The 24,430-nt window shown below is 46.5% G+C and overlaps 1 protein-coding gene across 11 annotated transcripts in view; it reads left to right on the top strand.

Moving 5' to 3' along the window:
- The window catches only part of BDNF (brain derived neurotrophic factor), a 36,688-nt gene extending 12,264 nt beyond the window's left edge, over positions 1 to 24,424 (top strand). For 3 of the 11 annotated variants that reach the window (XM_027908635.1, XM_027908631.1, XM_027908637.1), the window contains exon 2: positions 23,551 to 24,424. In XM_027908635.1, the coding sequence (XP_027764436.1) occupies positions 23,551 to 24,312 (762 nt within the window). In that variant the 3' untranslated portion in view covers positions 24,313 to 24,424. Of the gene's footprint in view, positions 1 to 5,743; positions 5,913 to 6,207; positions 6,428 to 7,175; positions 7,252 to 9,459; positions 9,483 to 9,907; positions 10,301 to 15,085; positions 15,133 to 17,442; positions 17,566 to 23,550 lie in introns of those variants that run through there. The other 8 variants (XM_027908632.1, XM_027908630.1, XM_027908629.1 and 5 more) reach the window with 8 other exon arrangements.
- Positions 24,425 to 24,430: the final 6 nt, after the last annotated feature.

Raw genomic sequence — 24,430 nt, 5'->3', positions numbered from 1 at the left:
GGAAGATGAAGACAACCCAGTGCAATGTAAAACGCCTTAATATGAAAGTCATTCGGGGCAGTAGAGCCAGAAGAACTATTTAATGTTTACACATGCTTTTCATTCCCGAGGATCTCTGCCTACCCAAGGAGGATCCCTCCCTCCAGCTCCTGGCCAGAGCAGGGTCCTGTGGGTGGTGGGCACCCCAGAACAGCTTCCATCCCCCAGCACCCAAGTGCCACCCTCCAGCTCCCCTCCCTGACTGTTTGCTTTTTTAGATCTCTTATCACCCATCACCCTCCGGGCAACATCGCTGAGCTGCCGCACCTGGCGAATGGAGCGCCCGAGCTTGATGTCTGAGGAGATTTTTAGTTGCTTAATGAGAAATAAACTACAGAAGAGCGTTCACAGGGCTGTAGACCTGCGATCTGGGGGCTTGCTTAGTTTTTGTACATACCCAAAGCATGCTCTCCACAGCCATGCTCTAAAGAGGGTTTGGTAAGGCGTATACCTACTCTGACAAGGTGCCTGTCTCAGTTTATGAACCCCCTGGAATCCGATCCCTTTAAATATTAAAAATAATCCACTGTATTGCATCTAATTGAAACCCACTGAATACTTAGAGGAAAGGAGAGATGAGTCAATCCCAACACCTTTCACCCACAAGTGCACCAACAGTTTTCTGATCTTCTTTAATCATAGAGCTCCAATGGCCTGATTCGTCACAGGAGTGCATCTCCAGCCATCTAATCTTTCCGCACTCGGCTCGGGTTTCCCCCATCCCAAGGAATCACACACAGCCTTTTTGGAGAAGAGGGGATTTTCTTCTTCCCTTTCCCGTGTCTGCAGCTTCCTCAGAGTCTGCATTTTTGTTGTTGTTGTTGTTGTTGTTCCGTGCCCTCTTTTCTGCCTGCTGCGGTGGAACCGTGGCTGGGCTGGTAGCAGGAAGGTCAGGGTGAGTGGGGAAGGGCTCAGGCACCGTTCCCCAGACACCCAGTACACTGGATACTCTCGGGCACAACCCAGATACTTTGCTCTTTGCTCAGGTACTGGGTTATTAAACATGCCTGCAAAACAACAGCAGTAAGGCAGAGACACTCAGGAGATGAACAGCCAGTTTTAGTGAGGGGATGATGAACCCAGTGTTGCCACTGGGTTGTGTTCATTCTCTTCTTAATTTTTTTCCTGGTTCTCACCTTTTTGCCTGTGCCACGGTCCTCGACAGCTGCCCTCTCCCCCCTCAGTGTGTGGCCAGCCTGGCACAGCTCAGCACTGGCCACAGGGCCAGGCAGTCAGGACAGAGGGTAAATTGTCCCCCTGGCTTCCCCCAGCCCCTCTGCACAGGGAAGAGGGATTTCGTAGGTGGTTTAGGAGTCCCACTGTCCCAGCAGTGCGTGGAGTTCATGCAAAACCCCAAAAGGGAAGCCTAGAGGCTGGGATGGGGAGGGTTTTCTCTGTGTGGGTGTGGAGGTGTGTGCGCATCGTTCGATGCACGTGGCAGTTGTCACCTGTGACACGTGTATTCCATTTCTGTGACACTCAGGGCCAGTAGAGACAACTACATGAGCGGTGGCCAGGAACAAACCCAGAAGGGGCGTGCTCAGCAAACAAGTATGTTCATGAGCAGCTTAATAAATTTATGTACAACAGACACATGTATTTCCTCGTTTGCAAAAGACTAATCTGCACCTACCACAGAGCTGTCAGAGAAGCAGTTTCATGCACATAAAGTGTGCTAAAATCCCTGACTAGAAGGCATGGGACAAGATCCAGGGTACAGATCCCACCGTGTGATGGAAAGCTGGCATACCTCTAGCAGACATGAGAAGAGACCAATTATTTTAATTGTTTGTTGGAGTTTTAAAATCACTTTTGCCGTAGCTGCAGGGTGACAATTCTGAGCTATTAGGTGGTATTTTCTCGAGGAAAAATGCTGTGGTTGCGGTGCCTGTGATTGGGAGGGTAGGTTTCCCTGCTTTATCCTGCTCACATGCAGCCTACAAACTATGTCTAATGAAAGATCTTGGGATTTGTGTTCCTGTCTTTGCTGTCTCACATAATACTTTCCCTGCTAAAATGAGGCTGAAAGGCCTCTTGACAGATGTTGTTCACTGAAAGCGAAATTAAGCTCGAAATTAAGAGCAAGAACCCTGTATTATTTAAGGCACAGGGTATATTACAGCAACCCATCAAGCTGCTTGCAGACCAGAACCACGGCAACTCTTTGCAAGCCGGACACAAGGCAGACCTCGAGGCTGTGAGATCCAAGTGCCACCAACCCCAGGGCATTACCACACAACAGTGATGCCCAGGAGAGCTTGGCCAAGCCCCAGGTGCAAGGGGTGGGCTGGGGAAGGGATCACCACCATCCTTCTCTCGTCATCTCAGTCACAGCCTGCGTGATTAAAAAAGATTTTATGGATTTGAGCAGAATTTGGGTTTGGTCCTCAAAGATGCTGAGGGTTTTCTAGTGCCACTGATGTTGCTGTGGAGCGTGAGGGGCTCTCTTGTGTGTGCTACAGTCCCTGAATCATCAGGGAGCGGCATCACAGCCCAATCATCTTCTTATAAATGCACCATGCCTGCAACCCCCGGTTGTGCACATAACCCATTGCAATTTTTAGCATTAGTTGAGTTGGAAAAGTTTATTTCCATGAACTTTCCAGCTCTCTAATGTGAAAAAATAGCAAATATAGGTAACTAGGAAACATGAATAAATATAATTAAACATAAAATGCTTTGTAATGATATAAGAACTGACCTCAACCAATTAAAATTTTTAATAGAAAAAAACCCTCTAGCGTCAAAACCTGAGTACATCAACAGCATTGTCCTTTCTGTAATCAGGATTAGTTTGTATTTCCTGACAGCTGAGTGAGAAGCAGTCCAAATTGTAGCTTCTTGACCTTTTTCTCATTCAAAAACAGGTCAAGATACTAGTGAATAAAATGAGAGTGTAAAGACAGATTTGGGGGGAAGACTGAATCACCATTACTATCGACTAACTATGGACCTTTTAAGAATGTTACTCTTTTCAAGTATTGACTTTTTTTATTGCTTCTCTTACAATTGCAATGGGGGAATTTAAGAGCCCCACCAACCACTTTATCATATAATTAGTTTATCAGAAAATTTGGACCTTGCACATCAATCACTGTAATGCATAACCTCCACTGAGACAGAAACCAGATGTGCGTGCTTCTGCTTTCTTCTTTGTAGTATCTACAGCATCATTAGTGCCTGTGCTACAGTTCAAATTGAATTCAGCAAAAAAGCAATGATCTTACCCTCCTGCAAGCAATCTGATATCACTGCAGGGATAAATCAACATTATGTTGATTGACAGCTCGTACCCTTCTGTATGGAAAAGGGTGAAGTGTGATTTGTGTACAGAAAAGTAATAATTTTAATATGTCAGGCACAAAAAGCAACACTCAGTTTCAAAGTAAATGCTGTAAGGGTGGGCATGTTGTGACAATGACACCAAGAGGCTCCATACGCTGAATTATCTGAAATCACTGGAAAAGGGCCTGCCTGTCCATTTCTTCCTCATTTTCCTTTACTTTCCTTTCAAGTGCCACTCACTTCTGACACCTGTACAATCCAAATGGGAAAAACACAGCTTCTCCTGAGACAGGCTGAAGAGGTCTCCCTTTCAGACACAGCAAGAGAGAACTCTTTCTGGGGCTACCAAAGAAAACATCAGGCTGCCTGATCTTTGCATCCCACATATCCCACAGATTTCCATGGTGAGGGTTTATGTAACCTCCAGGTTTATAGTACATCTTCTGGACGAAGGAGTGGAGCTCCAACCAGGGCGGTTGGATCACGTCTCCACGTGATCGCTATCAGTTGCTTCACAAACTAGCACCTTGTAGGCCAAATTTTTTTGGGTTTCCTTCATTCGTACAAAACTCTCCATGAAGTCGGGGTCCAGTTGAAAAATACGAAACCCAGCCAGCATGTGCATTAAAAATCCAAACAGATAATTATTCACACTACTTTTTCATTTTCCCAGTAATCAAGCGCTGGCTGGCAATAATCCCCAAAGGGCTGATTACACCAGCAAGATACAGCAGCTCTCTGACCACACCTCTTCCCCGGGAAAATCTGTACACCGGCGCAAAAGGCAGCGTGTTTCATAGCAGAGCAAAATTGGAATTTCATGGTTGCCTGGAATTAATGGTTCTCACGTTCTTAGCTGAGCCGAGCTGAAAGCGCGCACCACGGAGCGAGGACTTGTCAGGCGGTCCATAACGCGCTTCCTTTCCAAAATTAAAAACTTGTTCTGATTGCAAGCAGACTTTTTCGGAGTATATGCCTTCTCCTTCGCTCCTGAGAATGAGCCAGCAGACGCTTAAGTGTTTCTAAAGCATGATATTCACTGCTGCTCATCTGCATGTCTGGTGTACCAGGAGAAGAGTCCTTCCTCCAGGAGTAACACGTGTGTAATGTATTGCATTACAGCTGATTGAAGTAGCCTCTCCTGCTACTGTTAAACTCGACTGGTAGATCATCCAAATATCTGCAGGCGTCGTCTTATGAACACAGAATATTGAAATTGTGCTCTTATCACTGTGCAAAAAGGCTGCTGGAAACACGCTGCCTTGGTGAAATCAGGCACCCACACTAATACAGTCATACCTGGAAAGCTGAATGGTATTGTGGAGAGAAGTCTAAAACAGGTAAATGGAACACACATATTAACTTAGTTAGCCTAGTAACTTGGTTGCAGTTACTATACTAGGTTTGAAATAGCTCTCAAACACCTACACAACATTATCACTGAGAGACAGAAGGTTATATCAGTGTATTAGAGTGGGAAAAGGAATGGCTGATGCATTCCTAATGGCAGAATTTTAGTAATACAGAAATAGTGGAGCAGGACTTGGCCTGAAGAGCTACCTATATTAGTGACTATCTATCAGCCAGCAAGGGCTGGGTGTGATTCCTCAGGCCCAGGCTGTTAGTGAGGACTTACTTTGAAAATTTGTCTCCTTTCTTGTAAGCTGAGTAGATTTTGACTGGAAAACACTGACACTAAAGAGGTAGAACTGTCTTCATAGCTCAGTGACACTTTTAGTTCAAACACATGAAACCAAACCCCCAAGTGTAAGAAGGATGGTAACGTGGTACTTAAACACGATTTTTAGAGAAGCTCTTAAAGCTGCAAAGGTTATTAACCACCAGAAATCTTTCTCTTAATATATATAAAACCTGGTTTATATGGAAGGCCTTAGGTGTACTTGAATTTCAAACGCCTGGGTTGTTTTATTACTTTACTGATCTAATCAATGCAGGTGTTTCATAGCAAAAGCACACAAGCAATGAGGCTGTCTGAGGGCAGGGGGTGCAGTCGGTGCCTGTCCCGTGGCTGGCTGTGCCGTGGGACGTGGCACAAGGCGCTGTGCCCTGCCGGCACAGCTCGCCGCGGCCAGCCCAGCCAGGGACCGTGCCATCTCCCTGTCTTTACCAAGATCAAATGGAGCTACTCAATCAGGGGATGCCATTATTGCCTCCACCATGCAATTTCCACTATCAATAATTTACTGTATTTGCTGCGCGGGCAGAAGGGGGGAAACGGCCAGGCAGATTTTTGACAAGGGGTAGGGAATCCACCCCGCGGGCGGCGGGGCAGAGCCGAGCAGGGCGTTTCTCCCGAGATCCACGGGCTCCGCGCCCGCCCCCGTCTCCTCCGGCGGGCGCTGGCGCTGCGGGCGGCCCCGCTGTCGGTCCTGGCCCCGGGCCCGTCCCGGTGCCGGTGCCGGTGCCGGTGCCGGTCCGGGCAGAGCCCCCTCGGGGCCGCCTCGGGGACTTGAGCGCCCGCTGCGCGCCTGCAGAAAGTCACCGGTGTAACGTAACCTGGGGCGCTCATTAATAAGCAATGCCTGTTATTATCTTGATTGCATTCTTAATAGGCGAACTACGGAGAGGTCAGCGCGGGAGCGATATTTAAATAGATCGGGCTTGCTTAATACCCGGCGGAGTAAACCAATATCCCGCCGCTGGCGGGCGAACAGACACCCACCCCAACCCCCCCCGCCCCGCTCGGGGGGCGCCGGGGGAGCGGAGCGGAGCGGAGGGGAGCGGAGCGGAGAGGGGCTGGGCGGGCGGGGCGGGGGCGGTGGCGGGGCCGGGAGGCGGTGCGGAGGCTCTAAGCGGGGCAGCGCGGTGCCTGCGGCCGCCGCTGGCCGGGGGCGAAGCCGCTCGGCGGGGAGGAGGAGGAGGCGGCGGGGCTGGGCCGGGCCGGGCCGGGAGGCTCCGGTTGGGCGGCGGGGAGTGGGGGATCTGGCTCCGCTGCCCTCCCGCCCCTCATAAAGCTTTGATGAGACACTTGAGACGCCGCCTGTGTTGCCGAGGCGGCGGGAGGTGGCCGGTGGGACTGGGCGCCCGGGAGAGGATGTGACTTCCCGGAGGGGACCCGGACAGGCTTTGTGTGGACGACAAGGTACGCGGCGCCCCGCCAGGAAACTTGGAGGGGCCGGGGCCCCGGCGGGGGGTGGGTGGGGGTGCGGGTGGCTGCGGGGCCGCCGGCTGGTGAGAGGCGTCGGGGAGTGGGAAGGGCGCGGGGGGTGGGGGTGCCCGGGACAGCCCGGGCCCCTTTGTTCCCGCACCTGCCGGCCCGGCGGGGTTTTCCCGTTCCCATTCCCGATCCCATTCCCGATCCCGATCCCGGGAGGGCGCGCGGGACCCGCGGGCGCTCCCCCGACGGCGGCGCGAGAGCCCCGCGCGGGGCGCGGCGCGCGGCCCCGGGGCGGCGGGGGGCGCCCCCTGGCGGCGGGAGCGCGGCGGGGCCCCGGCCCCCTCCTCGCTCCTTCCCTCCTTCCCTCCCTCCTTCCTTCGCTCCTTCCCTCCTTCCTTCCTTCCCTCCTTCCCTCCGCCGGCTGCGGGGCACGGCCCGGCCCGGCCCGGCCGCTCAGGAGCCGTTCCGCGGGCAGGGCCGGGTCCGGGCGCCGCCCCGGCGCTGGCGGGCGAGGTGCCGTCAAGGGAGGGGCGCGATGCACTTGTTGAAGCTGGACCGTCGCTGGAATGTGAAGCACGCCGGGCACCCTCGCCGGGAGCCGGTGCCATGGGCGCCTCGTCCTCTGCCTCTCCCGCTTGCCCCGTCCGCTGGGCGCGGGGAGCCCGCCGGGAGGGGAGGAAGGAAGGAAGGGAAGGCGGCGCGGGGAGGGAGCCCGGCGGTCTGAGCGGCTGGAGGCGCCGGGCGCGCCGGCTGTGGATTCACATCGGGGGGTCAGACACTCCTTCAGCCGGAAAGAAACGGGTTAAATGGTAAAATTTGGTTGGCGAATCTGCAATTGATACTTTGGAAACCTCGTGCTGTCCCACTGAATATTTTTTTTTTTTTTCTAGAATTCAAAGAGTGAGGTGTTACAGCTGTGGGTCACGCTCGCTTTGCTTGTTTGATTTTAAGAGGTGTTGATGGTGTCTTGGTTTGTACATTCCAGTTAAGATATGTCCTTTTCCTCTCAGTTTATTGTAGTTTGCTGTTCTGAGGTTATGCAAGATCAATAGTCATTATTTATTTATGTTTCTAGTAACACAGTTCTAATGAATGCAAAGAATCTATCCTGGCAATACTTTTTTTTTTTTTTTTTTTCCCCAGCCAGTATTTCTGTAATCTTTAATTCATGGTGATAAGTACTTAAAATGAATTTCCTTGGTTGTCTGTAGATACGAGCAAAGGGCTGGGTAATGAGCCACCTGCTCGTGGGTGGGAGGAACTCTCACATCACCGGGTTTGAGTGGCTGGTCGTGCAGAAGCGAAGGGTTTCCTCTGTTTGTGCATGGGTGGCTGTCCCGAGTGAGAAGGTCGTCGCATCGTCCTGCTCTTTTGTGTTTCGGGTGGTGCCCTGGTGCGAGTCGATGGCTCCGCTTGCAGAGCCGGAGCGCTGCCTGCAAGCCTTTGGGTGAAAGCTTGAGCCCAGTGATGGCCCAGAGTTAACTGGATGTAGAAGACAACACAGGCAGAGGGGACGCTCTTGGCTCTGTGCGAATGCTGTGGTTTGGCAGGTGAGAGGAGGCAGCAGCTGCCGGGGGGACACCACGGCTTCCTGTGCGCGGAGCGGCCGGGCACGGGCTGTGTAAACACACCTGGGCAGAGGGAGAAGACAAACAGTGATGTTCTGCGGGAGCGAGCGCTGTCCCTCACCTTGGTCTCAGGGTAAGGCAATGGCTCTGTTTTAACTCTAAATTACCTTGAAGGAGCTGGTAGATGTTTTAGCTATTTACTTAATAGGACTGGATATAGGAGCATTTCTACAGGGCTCTGTAACTCACAACAATTTTCTGCTGTAGTACTACCACTTAATGTTCAGCTTCGCTGAACCTCGGCTGGGAAAACCCATATGTAAGCAGTGTGCCTTCTGTTCATGTTGCCGGTGCTCTCTGCTTTCCGGAGCTGCAGGGTAGATCCTGTTGTTATATGGCTGTGAAATCAGGGGTAAACCAGGTCAGAAAGATGAAGAACATTTTTTTTTTTTTTAATCTGAATAATGCAGATATAATGGTGGAGGAAAATGGGGAAAGGACTTTTATCTTGGAGGGAGTAGAACTAAACTGAAAAAAAAAAAAAAAAAAGAAGTTTAATTTCGAGCAGCATGCTTTTAGCACCAAGGCATTGTGTTGTAACAGTAGTGCTATGGGAGTACTACAGTGTGCTGGAATACTACAGAATGCAGTGCACAGACGCAAAGGGTTTTAAAGACTCGCTAACATGTGAAAGAATAGAGGGGGAAATAAGGTCCTGGTGCTTCTGCTTGAAAGCTTTGCGTACAGTGACAGTGCCGAGCTGAAAGCAGCTTCAGTTAAAAGTCCTTGCAGTACCTGTAGCACTGTGTGCAACTGTTCCTCTGGTGTTGCTGTCAGGAAAACACAACAAGCTGCCTGTTTTACTCAGAAGGTGATTCTCTGGGGGGAGTGCAGATACAAAAGCAGGTCACAAGTAACTTGGAAGCAGGAGAGCCTCTCAGCCCTCCTATGGGTAAGCACTGCATGAACATGAGAAACAATTCACTCAGTGACCTGTGTAGTAAGTGTGATCCCATACCTGCCTTCCTGGTTTGTATAAAAGGCTGAAAAGTTGTTCTAAGAACGTGCCCTGTGCCTACACTAGAAATCTCGTGTTAGGCGTTGTGTGAATTGGTGGAGGCTCCACTAGAAAAGGATATGTGCTTTTAATAGGTTAATTGCTAACTTGTCTTGACCTGTTTTGAAGCATATGTTGCGAGCACTCGGTTCCTCCTAAATAGCTGAAATGCTGCTTAATTGGGAAACTCTCAATCATTTCTTAGATCAGCTCATACACTGGCATTCTTGGTAGTGCTTAGCTGTAAACACCCTTTAAAAGGAAGCTTTTAAAAGGCACTGAAGCCAAGCTATTTTTGTGTGTTGCTGAAATGAAGTGTTATAACTCAATAACTTACTGTCTTCGGTTCCAGCTGGGGAGGTGCTGTGTGTAACAACTCATGTTTGCTGTGATGCACCATTGGGAAGCAGCACAGGTGTGTAGTGAGTGAACTGCCTAATGTATTGGGATGGGGCTGGTAGGCTGTGCTGTCTGTCGACTCACAAATCCCACTCTTCCCTTTCCTTATCCATACCTACTATTCAGTCTTATCTTTCTTTGACTGCAGGTTCTTTGGGGCAGGGGCAGCCTTGCCTGTCTCCTCTTCCTGGTACCTGACAAGGACTTATCAGTACTCTTGTAGTTCAAACAATAAACAATAATAGATTTTGCTGTGCAGTGCGTACAGACAGCTCTGCTGTGATCCCTTAAGCTTGCATGTTACCAATTCCAGGCTCTGAGCAGTCCAGGGGGGAATACTGTTTGCAGGAGTTGTCCATGTGGAACAGGACAGTCGTAGGTAGGGTCAGGCTCAGCCTTTCCTCTGTTTCAACATTCAAGACCTAATTACTGAGAAACTGTAGAGTGGTGGGGTCCAACTGCTGCACCCAACAGCAACAATGAGCATGGAGCAGTCTGAAATACTGAGAACGCCATGGACTTGACTGAACAGGAAGAGCTGTAGCACCAGAAAGCCAATCCCATCTCAGGCACAATTTCTACCCTTTATAACCAGCGAACAGAGTGTTGGCTGTGAAAATATCTGACTTGATGTGATTCTGATTCTCGTTAACACTAATCCTAGTGGTAGCAGAATGTCCCATTACAGCCATCATGAGCTGATACAGCGTTCTGAAGATGAGCACCATGGACAACCAGAGGAAGCAAAAGGAAACTTCCTTCAGGGATTTTTTTTTTTTTTCCATGCCCTGGTGACAGCTACCGTAAGGCTGTGGCAGTTGTATACTTTCCTTGGTAAGAATATTGTATTTTTCAGAGAAGTCATTTTCTGAAACCAGTTAATTAGGACAGTTATTTCTGGCCGTGGCATTTGTAGAGAACAGAAGGCATGATTGTTCTTATATTTGTTTCTCTGAGTCCTTTGATCGACTAGAAGCTCTCGATGCTTTACGCTATAAATTACCTCAATCCTTTGGCAGTTCATTTCTTTTCTTGTGTACTTGGTTAGGAAAATGCAGAAATCCTTGTGACTCAGCTACAGACTACTATAAATTATGAAGAAATGGGGGAGGGGGTCACATTTCACATTAGGAAAGGCAATTCTAGGAGGATGGGAGGAATACTGGTTGCTAAATTTGAGATAAGCATCTTATGGTATCTCAAAATCTGAGCAGCTACTGCCACCTAGAGATGCACGAACCACACAGGCTGCTCGGGCTGGCTCTGGCAAAGGAGCCTGCACCATTAAAATGAGTTAATCCCAATCCTTCTCCCTCCTTAGTACAAGTTTAGTGTATGAATGAGAGCTTTTTTTAGCCCTGCAACTGAGGTGTTACCTGGGAATCCTGTTCTAGAGATTCAGGTAATTAAGTTTTATACAGTCTGACTTGAACAGGTAAACAAGAAGCATCACTTTCAGTAAGAAAGTATTTGCAAGTCAAATGTGTACTGGTTTGGTACAGCTGTTGGTGAGACTGTATAGCCTGTCTAAAGGCTGCACAAATAAAATGCAGTGTAGAACTAGTTCCTGAAGGTTTTGAGTTGGGTTGAAGGTAGGTTTGTTCCCCATCCCATTGTTGAGGTCTACTTGTCAGGGTCTGTCCTTTAATAAATATTTGGTGGACTAGAAAAAACGTCCTGATTTTTCATAATGTATCGACTCAGCAGCCTTTAGGTTGGTTTCAGTAGATTCATAATTTTCTCCATTTAAAAATTGAGTATCAAAGTTGAGTACATATTGAATATTTGTTGCTCCCTCAAATCTAACAACATGGAATGCACTTGTATCTGCTCTTTGGTTCTTTGTTTTGAGCCCAGAGCTTCTGATTTTTGTTCTGTAGATCAACCTGCTATGGCAGGTCCTTCCTCTGCGTTTGAGAGAGTGCTGTTCTGTATTTAATTGGTGGAGAACTGCTTACAGAGAAAAACAATGCATCTCTTTTACCCACTGAACTCACAGTCTCATGTGCAATTATTTATTTGACTCTTGGAGACACAGCATGATTTGGGGGCTTTCATAGTGACTGCTAACCCTTGGCTGTCAAATGCCCAGTGGAGTAACAAAACCAAAGCAACTAAACCTGGAGTTGACAAGCCACTGGTTGACTGCATGTACTATATAACTTTCCATGGGATGGATTTTTCAATTTCTTAAGATACTTTAGGTCTGCCAGCGTAAAGTATAATGGGGTAAGATCTTAATGCATAACTTCTTAGGGAGTAAGAGTTTTCCTGTGGGAAACTGAGGAGCTGTGATCCGGGGATATTTGCCACAAGTCAGGAGGCAACTGCAAACTGTTTATACCATATCAGGGTGCATGAGAGCTGTTGTACCAATCTGGAGTTTGCAAAACTGCTCTTGGCTCACTGGAGTTCCACATCAACCTCAGCCTTTCCTGTATGTGCACTGAGCTACAGGTAGGCTTTACATGCATGTAGCATAGAGGAGGAGCCTGGATAAAAAATTGAGCTATGCAAAATCTTGAGCAAAACGCTGTAATGTGCTCTCTGCTACTTCAGCAAAAGACTCATGCCAGAATTCTGTAGTACATATCTTTTAGAAGTGAGTTAAGCTTAATCTTGCGCCTTATCTCATGTGATCTAAACACTGCTTTCTTTAAACATAACAGCTTTTGGAGAAATGAAGTTTTGTGTAGATCAAGGAATTAAAGGTTGTGATCTCTGGATTCCTGAGTCCCTTATGCCATTTACTTTCTAAGCTTGGTGCAGCATTCAGTATCCATATGGTTTGGTTCATCCATCTTTACCCTGACCATGACGTTCTTGCTGAGTGTTCAGTACTCGATACACTGAGCAGAAAAGGAATTAAATCTAAACTTTATTCAAAGGCTGAGTTAGTAAGTAAACCAATCACCTCCCCCCCCCCCTTAGCCACAGTTGTCACTGCACACAGAAGCGTGTGGACGCTGTTGGGATGAGTGACAGGACTTGCTTTGCAGTATTTCTAGGTAATTGTGCCTGCTGGCTGCCTCCATTAAGACTTGGATCTTCACTTGCTATTTACATTCCTTCTGAGTTGATAATCCAGTTTGACTGAGCCGTAAATGCCAAGAGAGAAATGCTATTTGATAGAATTCGTACCGAAAGCCAGTGTGAGTCCAAGGGGGAAGCAAAGTCACTGACAAGTTCAAGCTGGCAAACGGGTGACCTAACCAGAATCCATGCCAGGAAACTGTGGGGAAGTATGAATGTGCTGCTGAACATCATGACCATCCTTTGTTTTTGTAATTGGTCGAATCCAAACTAGAAATAAACACATCTGAAGTTTTCAATTTTTGCTTTTCCAGACGAAAACATTATGGTTTGTGTCAATGTAATGATTTTTTTTTTGTTGTTGGTGGCAGCTTGTGTCTCGCAGATGAAGGAGGATTGTTTTTATTTTACAGGGGGCAAAGAAGGATGTTTCACATGGCATTGCAGCAGCAGGGCACTCACTGATGGGGTGTTGGCGAGTTGCTGCCAGGGAAATGGTGCAAAGAGAGAATATGCAGGTGCATCTTCACATCTCACAGAAACGTGTATTTTGTGTAATGACTTGCAAAAGAATCTCTGAAAATGAGTTTTCCTCTTAGAAGCTAATGTTTGGCACGTGAATTTAAAACAAAGAATAAAGCTGTCTTCCCTGAAAGACTCATTTTAAGTCCTTTTCCAGTTTTGAACTAATGAAAGATTGCTGCTGCCCCCTGTTAAAAACTTTTCTGCCACTGAAACTACAAGAGTAGGAGGACCGTCACCAGTGAGCAAGGATGTTGCAAAAGGATGTGAGTCAATTCCACACGCCCCCATTTAAAAATAAAATAAATAAATAATAGTGTTTAAGAAGAAACTGGGTAGAGGACTAAGCCTCCAAAAAAGTTTACCTTTGAGACTGACAAACCTAGAGGCAACATTTTGAATTCCATAAGCCTCAAGCATGAAGTCATATGACTGGATTCTTAACCTGTTTTGTTCAACATGGATATTGTTGTATATTTTTTTTTCTCCTTGCTCTGATTCTTGTAACTGTTATGAAACTTATAGACTCTTGTGCTTGGAAATACCGTAAATCATTTCCCCTGCCTTTAGCTAATGGAAGGACAGGACAGGTATGCAGTGAGAGCCAGAAAACACAGTAAATAACTTCCATGTCTACTTTAAATTAAACACTTTGGAGCAAGTCTTCAGTCGCAAAGCACCACCCGACCTTTGTTAATATTCAAGTTGCACTCACTAGAAAATGGCTGCAGGGGAACTGCTGATGCTCTGCATATCTTGTAATTAGTCGTGTTCAGGCATAGTTTTATTGAGGATAGTCCTGAGCCATTGGTATTTTAACAGAAGAGATGGATCTGGGGAGATGCATTGGAAAACAAGATGACCAGAACTCTTTTTGGTTTTTTTTTTCTTCTTTTTTTTTTTCCTCCCTTTTTATTGTTTTGATGGTGATGGTGCTGCTACACTGGCTTCATCCCCTGGAAGTGCTGGACATCCATACTACAAGTAGGCATGGCCTTTCTCTTCTTGTTTTGTCCAACTTAAGGCTGATCCTTGGTCCCTGGAAAGCTGCCTGGTTTGTGTTTATAGGGCTGGTAGGTCCCTAGTTGTGCAGTGGTACTTCTCCATGGGAATAGGTCTTTCCTGAATTTCCTAGTAAGTTTGCTGCAGGTAAAAGCAGCCTCTGGATGAGATGGGAACTTGTGTTGCATTTCAGTCAAACTTCGTAGAGGTTTTAATGGTGAAGAATATTAATGTTTTGTTTTCCTTATTGTTCTTTGTTATGTGATGGTTGAGCCCACAAACTGGGAGCGTGAGGCTGAAAGCTGAAGAATGAAAGAAGAAACAGAAAAGCCATATGGCAATAGCAGGAGTTCCTGCCACCCCACCTTAGGCTCGTGACAACATGCCCTACATTTAACCTACAGTCAGGAACTAATTAACGACACAGATGGAAGTGAGCTAGCATATGTATTCCAAATAATACCCCTAAGGTTTTAATCAGCCTCTTTCTGTGTTAGACATCTAAGTTACCATAGAAAGACTTGCAAAATATGTGGGTGACACACATGGTAAAGACAGTTTTGTGCAGTGGCTGAAGTGAGGGATTGGGGCCAGGGGCTCTCCTGCTCTCCTCTGGTTCAGGAGCAACTTGCTATGCAATCTGGGGGTAAGATGTTTAAACATATTTGTGGCCCTCAGGCTACCCAGAAGGAAAACAGGGTTTCTGATGTGGTTCCTCCTCACCTAAGCGTGTTGAGATTCAGCGTTTGCAAAGCACTTTGGAGGCTTTGATAGTGTGTTCTCCAAGAAATGTTCAGCTGGAGAGTCACAGTAGCATTAAGTACCAGATCTCTCAGCTTTTGCAACTTTTTATCTCTGTAGCTACTCCTGATCTCTGGCATGACAGCTCTGCTTTTAATTTTGAATAGGGTGGTGACTTTTAGGTAGTCTGTTCTGTTGTGGAGGTACTTGGGAGGGGGAGAAGAGAACACTTAGTTGTTTCCAGCAGACTAATTGGGTAATTTAATGTTTCTTGCTTTAACCTTCTCTTTCCTCCCCCACCCCCAGCTACTTAAAGAGAAGCCATCCTTCCCTGCAGGGTAGTAGGATCTGCTTACGTGAAGGGACAGGTATTGAAGTTTTTTAGAGAACTGTTTATTTAATGACTGAAATCTCATATACAAACCTACCCTTTGGAGCTTAAGGGCTCTTACAGTGAGAACTCTGCTGGCAGCAAAGCCACTTTCTTCAGTGGGGGGGGTTGTGCGTGAAACAGGACACCCAAGTGAGGAACATTAGGTGGTATTGGGCTGGATTTGTGCATACTTCTCTTTATAGGCATGTCTGGGCTATTTGTGTGCTTACAGCAGTGGGGGAAGGGAGGACCTAGTCTGCACACCTAGAAAGCTTTTTTTTTTTTTTCCTTCCTCTTTAAAGTGTAATTATTACCAAATATGCCTGCATCCCTCAGGAGTCCTGAGTGCGAGGAAGCTGTTTAGCTGAAACCTGTCACATTTTGTTTGGATGCAGCTGTTAGCTCTAGTTTAGGTGATGACTGCATATTTATGTCGTGGTTTTCTGACCACATAAATGCTGGGCTGCTTTTACAACTGGTATAAATCTATGAATGGAACACTGTGGATTTATACTAGGAAGTGACAGTGTCCACCAGGATTAGGTCTGCTGGGACTTACTGCTTCAAGGAACCTCAGTGTTTTTGTGGAAATAATTCCCCCTAATGCCACGTTATATCTGGTGGCAAGCATGAAAAGTCATGAACCAGGTAACTTCATTTTTAATTGAGGAGGAGGAGAATCCATTGTCTGTGTAATTCACAGGAAGAACAGTGTAACACTCCCCTGTGAAAGAAATTATGCCACTATACAACTGGGAGAAGGCAGGAGTTTGACAAATTAATTTTTCCTGCAAGGCTGCAGGGTTTTTTCCCTGTGTGTTCCACTGAATGTTTGTACTTTGAGCAGCACAACTGACGAAGCTTGTTTTCAAACACTTGAATCTTTGCCAGATGTACCTTCTCACCCCTTCTAGTAATTCCAAACCCTTTCCCTTCCTGGAGCTTGTGAAATGAAAGCGAAAATAGTTGTAAGTGTGTAAGCCCATGCACTGGTGTTTGCCCAAAAATGGAGGAGGGGGGGGAGATTATCTGGGTGGGTCTCAGCTATTGGCTTGCTGGTTATACAACGTGACCCTGTGTTATCCCTCTATTGAATGGGTTGAAGGTGGCCCCAAATTTTTAAATTAGATTAGGGATAGAGTGCCAGGCACAGCAATTGCAGAAAGTCTTGTTTCAACATGAAACCACTTAGGAGGTGGGGAAAAAAAAAAAAAAAAAAAGCTGAAAACTATAATGCTTTGAAATGTGTGGTGAGCTGCACTGTGACAGTAAAATATCAGTGGTGAAAGAGCACTTCTTGCCAAAGTGTTTTCAGTACAGTTATGTTGACATATTGACACAGTTTTCCAACAGTGTTATCTCTGAAGAGAAAGCTGTTGTCACAGCAGGGCACGTGTGGGGCTGGCTGCCCAGTGAAGTGGGTTAGATTCCTAATGAGTGTATCGTTATTCAACATCAAGTCCTCACTACTCCATTAAAACGTAGATTGAGGTGACTTTGCGGGCTTGAAAAATTCTACTCTTGCTCTGGTTCTGCTGCCGTGTGACTTTGGACTTGAATGCTCCCAGTAACTGCTTCGGTCCCTCAGCGTAAACTTTTATCCCTCGCCCTGTCTGTGGAAAATATTTCCATGGAGATGCCGTGCTAACAACTGGACTGAGCATGTGTCTAGAGAAATCTGCACACGAGGGCGGGCAGCCAAAAGATGACTGATAGCACCACTGGCAAATTGCAGGCACATTGTTAATACCTGTCAGGGGCTCTGACAACAGGCATTTCCAGTTTCTGGTTCACGCACATCACGACACACCGATCTGCTTCGTTTCAAGTCCTGGCTGTGGCTGAAAGCAAGGCATTCTCTCACAACAGTGCCACACACAGTCAGGGGCTCAGCAAAGGCAGGAGTCTTGGAGTAAGTGGGTACAGCCCTTGCTCTCCTCCCCGTACCCTGGGGAAAGCACTGCCTGCCCAAACCACGGGTGACTGCCTCATCTGATGGTTAACGCTTCTTAACGCTGGGTTTTCCTTGGCAAAGCTTCCCTTGCGTCCCTGTCGGGTGCATAATGTCCTGTAGGTCCCAGGAAGCCTGCCACTCGCAGCAGAGCTGGTGCGTGCGTGGGACGCTTTCCATGCTGTTCCCTGGTTTATAGGGCGCTCCGTAAGATCCAAGCTCAAGCGGTGCAGCAGCTTCTGGGTCGTTCCGGGGCTGCTGGACACATGTCACAGTGCAAGGGATCCAAACTCGCGCTAGATTGCACGCAACATGATCCGTTCTGTTCCTGCTCTGGGGTGCCAATTATCCTTGACTTCAGTGGGAGCTTCATGTGTGTACTTGGCAGGATGGCTCAGCCCTGTGATGATTCAGCAGAGTGTTTCATGCCGAGGAGCCATTGTGAAATGGAAGGCAAACCGCAGATGCTGCTCGGAGGTCTGAGGTTCTGCCTTAACGTTCTCCTGCGCCCAGGTTGAATTAACATTCCATAAAGCTCTAGTGGCTTTTGAAGCAGGTGATTTCGGAGAACTGTAATTATCTGCTCCCGTGGAGGAACTAGGTATTATCTTGGCATTGAGTAATTATTTCGTGGATTGTTTTTGTGGCTGCTTTTCATGTTTGTGTTCTGTGGGTGAACTTTCCTTTCACAGGGGTTGCATTAATGTTACTTCTGAACGGCCACAGTAATGACACGAACGTACCTTGACATGTGCTCTACAAAGATTAATGCAGTTTTTCCTGAGCCTGAAGTCAGTTTTGAAATTGGAAGTTGCTAATGCATAGGTTTTAGGCTTGGAAGTGTTGTCCCTACTGTGACGTGGCAAGAGAAGTGCAGCGTGATACTCCACCCATGATACTCTGGTGAGCAGGAATAAACCTGCTTTTATTTGAGGAGGACATTCACTGCATACCCTGGGATTTCACCATGAAATGTTGGCGCAAAAAAACCAACCAAACAAAAAAACACAAACGTTTTGAAGCACACTGAGATGGATATGAAAGGTGGCATGCACACAAGTACCCTTTGGGAGGTTTGTTTGGGTTTTTGTTTGTCTTTCCTTGTTTACAGCTGTAATTACAGCTCCCCATGCAGTTTGAGTGCCCCGAGAGTGGGATGCTGCACAAACAGCTGGAAAGGCAGTATGTGTGTCACTGGTCCAACAATCAGCTCCCACTGTCAAAGTATTAAAATAGTGCACAGCTCTTCTGTGGATGTTGTCTCTCTGGAAGCTGTGATGCTATCTGTGAGCCTGGCCTGCCGTTCCTTCGCTTGCACATCCTGCCAAAACTCATCCCGCCTGTTTCCTGGTATGGGCAGGATTGGTCTGAGATCTGTCTGACAGAGATCCTGCTGGTCGTTCCCTGTAGCCCTGCACTTAGCCAATTTATGCATAAGCATGTTTGTAAATGAGGAGACTGTCTGCTCTGTGCCCATTAAAGCACCTTAATTGGAGCTTAGAAATGAGTGTGTACTTTGCTGTTTGAGTGTCCGGAAAGGTGCGGTGAAAGTTTGTGGGAGAAACTCTGATGCACAGCTCTGTGAAAGATCAGGGCTGTGATGTCATGGCATTGTGATTTTGCCATTATTTTCTCTGGGTTCTTTCCCACCTCTGGTTTTCAGGGGAGGCTGTGATTTTTGTATGCACTGGGGAGAAAAAGGTCTGATAAAACCTTGGAACCATCCTCGTAGTGCTTTAAACAGATGCATGCTTCTCTAGAGCCAGTGTAGGCATTGCTGGAGTTTCTTTGCTCTCAGAAGCTGTACCACAGGCAAAATTTAGCAACATAAGATGAAAGCAAATTTCTCATGTTAAAAGTTGTAGTTAAAGTTAACACTACTTGTAAATTTGCTTGCTGTTTATCTTGGACTTCAAAATGCCTCTTAGTCTCTGCCATCTCTGGCGTTATGGCTAAGTAGATGTTATTACCTCGGGGAAAACCAACATGAGAATAAAAATAAAGTAGGTTTCTTCTTCCTGACATGAAGCACCAATTTACAAGAATACAAATTGGATGTAGGTGTGCATGTGTATGTACTGGGGGGGGTGGGCGCTTTATTTGCAGTAATAAAAAATAATTATACAGTTTGCTGCATAAATGGCCTCAAGGATAACCAGAGTGTGTCAGACATCTAGTTATGCATGTGATAAAGGTTAATAGTATTTGTTCTCTGTACATTTAGTCTTTGGAACTCATGTGCTGACATGCATCCCATTTTGATATCTGCTCACACACTCTGGTAATGATGCGTAAAGCAGAAACTCACGCCTGTGGCATTCAGTAGTATTTAGTAAATTGAACTTTTGTGTGAAGATCTTAGAAAATGGCAAGGCAGAAAATGAATGTCATCTTGCTGCTAATTTTATCTTCCTCCACACACTCCTTTCTGGAGATTAAGGCATTAGGAATCTATTCACTACTGGAAGTTATTTCAACTTCCATGGCACATATCAGGATGCAGAAAAGCAAGTGCATGTTCACAGCTGTTCCTCAGGTCTCTCTGCTGGAAATACAACCTGTTAAGCTGCTAGATTTCCTGCTTAAAATAACTAAAAAATAATGAAATAAAACAATTAACTGGTGAATCTTCATTAAATACAAACACCGAAATAAATAGTACAGCAAGGTAACTGACTGCATATGTAAACTAGCTGTAGATAATTGACATGACCTTCATTTAATGAGCCTCCTTCCCATTAGTGGAGATGACTGCCACAATTACGTGCCCTTATTCTAGCTGTAATTGTATGGACTTTATTGAAGTACAAACTAGGTCACGTCTTCCTGAGATCTGGTCCATGGTGGGTGACCTCTTTTCATTGCTACAGCTTTGCTGTGCTGCATGAAAGCAGGAAGGATGCTCTTGCAGCCATGAGAATGGATGGCATTCAGGAAGCCAGTCCCAAATGTGATTCCTGACAGGGGAGCTCGTGTGTCCTGAGGGAGCAGTTTCAGGCTTGCTCTCGAGGAGGCTGGTTTATATCTCTGTCATACGAGTTTTAGTGGGTGTATACAACAGTCTGCGGGACAGCAATTGGACCAGGATTTCGTCTCCTAGGGAAGTCTTTGATCTTTTATGCCCAAAATTGTGGCTGAACAGGAGTGCAGAGGGGCTGCAGTCTTCACTTGTTGGTCCTAGAAGGTGTGGAGTAGAGACCTGAACCTCCTACAGCTGAGCAGGGAGGGCACGAGCGCGTTGTGGGACTGCAGTCATGCTGTATTGTCGGTGATTTTTTACACTATACTTTCCTGACTGCATGTCTTACTCTCCTTGTCTGGCATTCAGTTGTATTTATGCCCTCAGCACGTGCATTATCAGCCAGGTTGCTCGGCACTGGTGAGCCTCCATGGGAAAGAGGTGCTGGGTGTTACACAGAAATGCTGGGGTGACCCAGGCATGGCCTTGGAGTGGGGGATATTCAGTACCTTGCTCGGTAGTAGCACGCTGGAAAAACAGGAAAACACAGTTTTCTCCCATGTTTCCAACACAGCTCTGCTTCCAGACAGGGTGACTGGCTCATAATCGGAAAAATGTATGTAATACGTTAGTGTTTGGGGTTTGCAAGGCACTTACCGTAACAGGACGGGAAGTATCTTTAATCTTTGCAATATAATGGAGGTTGGATAGGTGGGGAACAGAGGAAAAGGATTGGAAGCTGCCATCCAAAGTGTTTCCAGTGACCTCGGTGCTACACTGGTATATTAGTCCTGCCTCACTAAGAAAGAGATGAACCGTGCACTCAGATGTCAGTTCAACAATAGCTGAAAGGCTGTGAAGTGAGATATCTTACTCTGCTGTAGCATGTTCAACTGGTAGATTTTTGAGCAACTGCTAAAACAAATTGCAGTGACTTCTAAAATGAAGATATATCCCAGGTGATAAAATATTATTTCAGTGCATTAAATCACTTGATATCATTTTGCTGCCAAAGACAAGGGCTGTGTATATTGCTCAAGTCACTGTCAAGACAGAGGGAAGAATCTTTTCACATCCTGCTTGCAGACTTCAGCTTAGTCTGGGATTCATTTACAAAGAAATAGATGTTTGATCTGTGATCTCTTGCTGGCAGTATTCCACGTGTCTGTCCTGCTAAAGCTTACTTTGACATACTCTTCTGCTTCTATAAAAGGGAGGAAGAGGAGTGGCTTTTAAGCAGACGTGTTTTCTTATGTATTATCAGTATGTTATTGTGGGTAATAGCTGTCTAGAAGTTGTTGGTTTTCAAAGTCGAGTTTTACCCAATTTTGTGCCACCCCAGATAGTAGTGGCAGTTGTATGTCACTGCATGGGATGTGAATTGATCAAACTTGACAGCAGTTTCCTTGCTAAATGGAAGCCAAAACTGATTAAGGAAGAATTAATTTAACGTGATATATGAAGTACTTTTGTATCTGGTGATCAAACAGCCATTGGCAGAGAGAATTCTGAGGGCTTATCAAAGTCAATCTGCACCTCTGTCCTCTGCTTTCCTTGCAAGAGAAGTGTCCCTGTGAGTGAAGCTGCACAGCCATGAGAGGTAAACAGCCCAGTGACAATAGTGAAGGACGTGGCCTGGTCCAGGGATCCTTCTCTCCTTTGTTCCCCCAACTAACTTGAAGGTTTGCTTACCTGATGGGTTCTTCTCCCTGTTCTGTGCTTGCCTTGGTGCCTCTTGGGTTGTGCCCTCTCTCTTTTGCACTGGAAGGTCCCTTGGGGTCCTGCGTGCTCAGACAGGCTCTGCCCTCCAGAGTCAAGAACTGGCTGGGACCTCTGGGCACTACTTTAATAAAAATAACAGGAACTTGATTAGGAGCCAGAAGATCTGTGTTCTGTTCACTGCTCTGGTGGTCACAAAGTGTGGTGTGGGTGTTCGGGGTTCTTTTCCTTTTAGGTCTTACAGAAAATAATTCTCCAGAGATGTAGTATGCATGTTATTTTTTTATTCCACTGGCTCTGCGTTTGTTTGCTAGCTGAGCCACCCCTTTTCAAGACAGCAAAAGTTGTCTCCTTTCTCCTTGTTTGATAGAGGAAGACTAACGATCTTTTTTCCTTGTTTTGTAAATCACCTCTGTAGTATCTCTCTCCCCTTTGAGAAGGAAATCTGACACTCCCTGTAGAATGTTTTAAAAATCCTAGGATGAAAAAAAATCTGCAAAATGTTAATGTTCTGCATGGCTGGAGCAAACACCATGTTCCTGTGAGTCACAGATGTCAGGCTTGTTTAATCTTAATAAATGTGTGCCACAACAACACTTTTAAACAGGAAGAGAGATGGAGGGATGAAGGAAGAGTTGTGCTGAGGTAGAGGGAATTCTTGGCCAAAATCTTGTTCAGTGAGGGGCTGGGGATGAGGAGGGCATGGACACAAACCCAAACACTTTCCACCCTGCCTTCACTAAGTAAACTTTGAGACCCGTATTTTGGGCACTTCCTTTCTGGTACACATTTTATTTTATTTCCATGTTTTATGATAAATTGCCTTTCCATGTTCAAGTCTTAAGAGTACTAGTTTCCCACAGCATATTTGCAGGAGATAAAGTAAGTCTTTTTTACACAGCACCCTGTTGGCAAACAGAAAGAGCATTTACTGCCAAGTATGAGGTACTTCCGAATGAACTTCAAAAGCTCTGAAACAAGCATTAGCTGCTTCTTCAAAAATGTGAACAATGCCATTGCTTTCTAGCAAGCAGGACTGGTGAGAACAGGGATCAGAAGGCGGAAAAATAACATCGGGATGTGATGGATGTCGTAGTAGCACTTGGGATCAGACAGAAAGTGTAGCTCTCTGTCACTGCGGGATTTGGGGGGTTCTTGTAACAGTACTTAAAGTTCTTGTAACAGTACTTTCCTCCTCTGCTCTTGAGGAGGAAACAATTTCTGCCCTGATCTCAGATTTTTATGGTTTCTTCCTGCGATTTGAAGGTTGCTTTCAAAACACAAATGCAGCTTACCCTGGTGCTGTTCGGTTTGTTTGTGGATACAACGATGAGCTGGTTTTGCCGTAGAGAGATCTTTAAAAGTCAAATATTTACATTAGCACTTGAAATGGAAGGCTTTCCTTTCATGATTGTGAAGCTGTCTTTTATTGCTGAGACACTCCATTGCTAAGTAGCAGTTCTGCTTTTTGCTGTTACTTGAAATAGGTGTAATCAGTCAATAAATGAGGAGCCTGCATCTAATCTGGTACTTACTACAGAGAGACTTCAGCACATAAGAACTCTGACTGGCTGGGATCAGTGTTGCCTAAGTGCAGCATGTGCTTTATCTGAAACTCTAAATGAAGGCACGCTCCTCTACAAGAGTATGCTCTATCTCTGGTAACAAGTTGCAGCTGCACGCAGCAGATCTCTGTAGGAAGTGCATCGAGTCTTGTGACAGCTTAGGTGGGTTTTTATGACTCCAAGCCTCGTAAGTTAATTCATTCTTCTTGTTTTCAACAGTTCCACCAAGTGAGAAGAGTGATGACCATCCTTTTCCTTACTATGGTTATCTCATACTTCAGTTGCATGAAAGCTGCCCCGATGAAAGAAGCTGGTCTAAGAGGACAAGGCAGCTTGGCTTACCCAGGTCTTCGGACCCACGGGACTCTTGAGGGCCTAAATGGGCCCAGTGCTGGTTCGAGAGGACTGACGTCGCTGGCAGACACTTTTGAACACGTCATAGAGGAGCTCCTAGACGAGGACCAGGACATCCAGCCCAGCGAGGAGAACAAGGATGCAGACTTGTACACATCCCGAGTCATGCTGAGCAGTCAAGTGCCTTTGGAACCCCCGCTGCTCTTCCTGCTCGAGGAGTACAAAAACTACTTGGATGCTGCAAACATGTCCATGAGGGTCCGGCGCCACTCCGACCCGGCTCGCCGTGGGGAACTGAGCGTGTGTGACAGCACGAGCGAGTGGGTGACGGCGGCGGAGAAAAAGACTGCGGTGGACATGTCCGGGGCCACCGTCACGGTCCTGGAAAAAGTCCCAGTGCCCAAAGGCCAACTGAAGCAATACTTCTACGAGACCAAATGCAACCCTAAGGGGTACACAAAGGAGGGCTGCAGGGGCATAGACAAGAGGCACTGGAACTCCCAGTGCCGAACTACCCAGTCTTACGTGAGAGCTCTCACCATGGATAACAAAAAGAGAGTTGGCTGGCGCTTCATAAGGATAGACACTTCTTGTGTATGTACATTAACCATTAAAAGGGGAAGATAGTGGGTTCGTGTTGTATAGATTATATTGAGACAAAATTATCTATTTGTATATATACATAACAGGGTAAATTATTCGGTTAAAAAAAAAAAAAATAATTTTATGGACTGCATGTATGATG

This window comes from Empidonax traillii, unplaced genomic scaffold (genome assembly GCF_003031625.1).
Source record: "Empidonax traillii isolate 1590-97213 ecotype Southwest subspecies unplaced genomic scaffold, ASM303162v1 scaffold1774:size128514, whole genome shotgun sequence".
NCBI classification, from domain to species: domain Eukaryota; kingdom Metazoa; phylum Chordata; class Aves; order Passeriformes; family Tyrannidae; genus Empidonax; species Empidonax traillii.
Note: the sequence above shows the minus strand (reverse complement) of the source record. Positions and strands in the feature narration are given on the sequence as shown.